The sequence below is a fragment of the Salvelinus sp. IW2-2015 genome, linkage group LG17 (genome assembly GCF_002910315.2).
Source record: "Salvelinus sp. IW2-2015 linkage group LG17, ASM291031v2, whole genome shotgun sequence".
Lineage (NCBI taxonomy): Eukaryota > Metazoa > Chordata > Actinopteri > Salmoniformes > Salmonidae > Salvelinus > Salvelinus sp. IW2-2015.
Genome location: NC_036857.1, coordinates 27,116,580 through 27,120,185, shown reverse-complemented (window position 1 = coordinate 27,120,185; position 3,606 = coordinate 27,116,580). Strand labels below are relative to the sequence as shown.

General features: G+C 38.1%; 1 protein-coding gene across 1 annotated transcript; it reads left to right on the top strand.

Moving 5' to 3' along the window:
• Window positions 1–283: 283 nt before the first annotated feature.
• On the top strand, window positions 284–3,223 carry LOC111976636 (peptidase inhibitor R3HDML-like). The gene is made up of 6 exons (XM_024005626.3): window positions 284–457; window positions 1,117–1,452; window positions 1,821–1,939; window positions 2,091–2,193; window positions 2,418–2,533; window positions 2,772–3,223. Exons 2-6 carry the CDS (start codon window positions 1,132–1,134, stop codon window positions 2,911–2,913), a joined length of 801 nt encoding a protein of 266 aa, XP_023861394.1. The 5' UTR covers window positions 284–457; window positions 1,117–1,131; the 3' UTR covers window positions 2,914–3,223.
• Window positions 3,224–3,606: the final 383 nt, after the last annotated feature.

Sequence of the window (3,606 nt, the reverse complement as noted above, 5' to 3'; positions counted from 1 at the left end):
TTCAGGGATAAAAAAAATCCAAGTAATATTAGCCATTAAGAAAATACAAGAGAACAAGAGATATTCATGTGCAATGAATTCTATAGAAACAGAATATATAAATATTTATACAGTATTTCAATGATTACTAGAAAATCTTTCTTGTGTTTGTTACAGGGCTTGGAAGCCAGTGCAGTGAGTTTTCATAATGAGTGTATTAACATATATCAAATTGTTTTCTGGCCCCTGGGTAGAAACCCTCTGTGAGAGAAAAAAAAGAAGAGGGAGAAGACAGGAGGGCTTGTGAGTGCGTCAGATACCCTGTGAGAGAGTTGGCCCAGTTAAACTTCCCTGCCACATATGTCAAACGGTCTTGTTTGCAAAGGCTAGTGTTTAAGTGTGGATCTGCTGAGCTTCTCATCTCCTAGCTGGCTGCTTTACTCTGCTCTACTCTGCTGGGCTTGAATAACTGATAAAGGTATGTACTGTCTGGGTCAGGGGCATTGCTGCTTTGTGTGCATGGGATTTGTATTTATTAAATATAATAGAGACCGTGATAAATGTGAGATTAATTAAGCAATAAGAATGGTAATTGTACATTTTCATTGATGCTAGTAGAGAATATTACATTTATAACTTTCCATTGTGAATTAGAATGTCAAATTAAATAATTATATTGATTACAGATATTTTTTCACAGTTTAGGTATGACTATGTGTGTTAAAATTACTAAGTTTCATGATAACATTCTGACTGTACAATTTACATATTAATTAAATATTGATATTTATTTGGATATATTATATTGTCACTGTATAAGGTTTTTGCTATCAGTATCTAGTGTATATTTTTTGCCTAACTACAAACGAACTACAGTTAAGAATGTAACATTTGTATTCTCTTGACCTCCTCTGTAAACTTGATTCTGACTTATAATCATGAATTAATTAATTATACATTGATAAGTATGTTCATAGAGTTCAGACAGCACCTTGCACAGGAATTAGAAACATGACTTAATAGAAGCTTTCTCCCCAATAATTGTTGATCTTTTGACTCCTAATATTGTAGCTTATGACAGTTTCTAAAAAATATATATTTATTCAACATGCTTTCCCTCCTCTCCCCACTCAACAGAAGTCTACTAGAACCATGTGCTGTCAGAACCCCATCCAGAGGGTAGAGATGGGTGCTGCTCAGCTCCTCTTCGCTGCCATCTTCTGGTCAATGCCTTACACTGGAGCTGCTGCTGTGCTGTCTCTGTCCAAATCCAACCAGACAGACCTTCTCCAACTAACTAGGCCTGCCTTCGAGGCAGAGTCTGACTGGAGTAATCTGAATCTTACTAGCATCCACGTGCCTCGTAGCCGAAGGAGGAGAGCCATCTCCTCCAGAGAAATGAATGCCTTGTTGGATTATCACAACCGTGTCCGCTCCCAGGTCTCCCCTCAAGCTGCCAACATGGAGATCATGGTGAGGCCCCTACATCTACTGTACCAGGGCAGGAAAACAAGGGACTGACGCATGACTGACTGACACATGCGAAGGCAGGGCTTACTAACACTCAATCAAATCTGAAACATAACTTTGGTGTTTTTGCTCTACACTAGAGTTAGATTTGACATTTTTGAAATATTTTTTGTCGATGTTTAATCACGTATATTTATTGAATAACTCAAGTGTCGCGTAAGTATGTACACACAAGTAAAACAATGTGGTGAAGAGACGCTAGATAGATAGGACCAGCGGACATCTGTAAAGCCTTCCTCATGCTAGGGGCAGGGTTAATGAGTTTTTATATTTGAGAGGTGTTGAACTGCTGCTCTCTCTCCATGCTTTAGGTGTGGGATGGGAAACTGGCAAAATCAGCAGATTCCTGGGCCTCCCGCTGCATATGGGATCATGGACCCTCACAGACCATGAGATATATGGGCCAAAACCTGTCCATCAACTCTGGCAGGTACTTTTGAACTGTCCCTCTTCTTTCCATGTTGCTTATGTGAATGTTTGGTTCAACAATGACTGCCTAAAGAACACTTACTGTATATCTGGTCAAATATGAAGTAGGTTGGTATTTTATGAAAATCCAAAATGTCTCTTTCTTCTCCTAGATACCGATCAGTCATTGAGCTGGTGAGGTCCTGGCAGGATGAGAAAAACTCCTTCTCCTACCCCAACACATGCAGTGGACCAGTTTGTTCCCACTATACACAGGTGTGTGGCTTAGATATTGTACTAAATGTGAATGTATTGACTGGGATGTGTTCTATCCATAGTCTTCTATTTACAGAAGATAAGTACTGTACTGGTATAGTTGATATTTGTATTGGTAAGAAATTGGGTGACTGTGTGTGAGAACTTGTCTGCAATTAATCATGTTGACCATGAGATCTACAGATTGCATCAACAAATTGATACATTGCATCTTTCTGTTTCAGATGGTATGGGCCAATACCAACAGGATGGGATGTGCCATCAACAAGTGCTCAAACATGAACGTGTATGGGAGCTCTTGGAGAACAGCAGTGTTCCTGGTTTGCAACTACTCTATCAAGTAAGTCATGTACACACAAATCCTTCTCTGTTCATAGAAAGAGCAAGCTGTCTTGTTATAATGAACACAAAAAAAGCCAAATCTATAGTATATACCCACTATAGATTAATACGTTTCTTTTTCAATGTACAAGCTATATTCATCAGAACCTTATATTGAAGTGAATATTCTTTAATAATAAAAGGAAACAAACAAACACACAAGATCAGTAGTTAACCACGTTTTATTGCTCTTCCAGAGGGAACTGGGTCGGAGAGGCTCCCTACAAGAGTGGCAAACCATGCTCTGCTTGTCCATCAAAATATGGAGGTTCGTGTAACAGAAACCAGTGTTCCTCCGCTGGTTCAAAAGCCAAAGCCAAGAAACGGAAAAGATATTAAAACATTTTGGCCGTCAGTCACATTTTCCCTGTTTTAATGGAAGACTTTAAATAATTAACTGTTTCTGTTGAACCATTCCATTGATCTCATAAAATAACAACTGCAAGAGAAGATGTGTGAGATGCAAAGAATTTCTAAATAATAATAGTAATTTAAAAAAACAATAACTGGTTTTGCAAAGTTGGAAGTAACTAAAAATTACAAAAAAGTTTCTGTGATTAAATTACAGTACCACTATTTTTGTGTTAATTATTAACAAATGTTTGATGCACCACCCACTGGATGGTTAGGCAAGGTCTCCCCCCTCCCCCCCCCCTGGTCCCGATGATGTCAATTCTCTCCTCTGCATGGAAATAAGCCTAATTACAGTATAAGCCTAAGGAACTTAAATCTACATAAACTCTTGGGTTGCAAAGCTCCATTTGGGGCCAGGACATACAGAACCCAACTACCTAAAACCAGAAGGGAATTATATTGTATTAATTTGATTATGTCCTCTGGTGAAAATGTTGAGAAGTTGAGTTCAATATATTTGTAGGTCTATGCCAACGTGTTTGATAAGTCCACAAACTGTTTGCACTGGTTGATTATTTGGCTCGAGTGACATTTTGCGAAGCTATTTGTATTGAAAARTAAGCACTTTTATAGTTCACTGTTTTCTATTTGTTTTTATTGTATAATACATATGTTTAC

What these genes read in the sequence shown, in the direction of transcription:
- LOC111976636 (XM_024005626.3), top strand. Translation starts at nt 1,132, where the DNA reads ATGTGCTGTCAGAACCCCATCCAGAGGGTAGAGATGGGTGCTGCTCAG. An exon ending in CTGCCAACATGGAGATCATG is followed by an intron (nt 1,453 to 1,820) that starts GTGAGGCCCCTA and finishes TCCATGCTTTAG; the next exon opens with GTGTGGGATGGGAAACTGGC. An exon ending in GTTTGCAACTACTCTATCAA is followed by an intron (nt 2,534 to 2,771) that starts GTAAGTCATGTA and finishes TTGCTCTTCCAG; the next exon opens with AGGGAACTGGGTCGGAGAGG.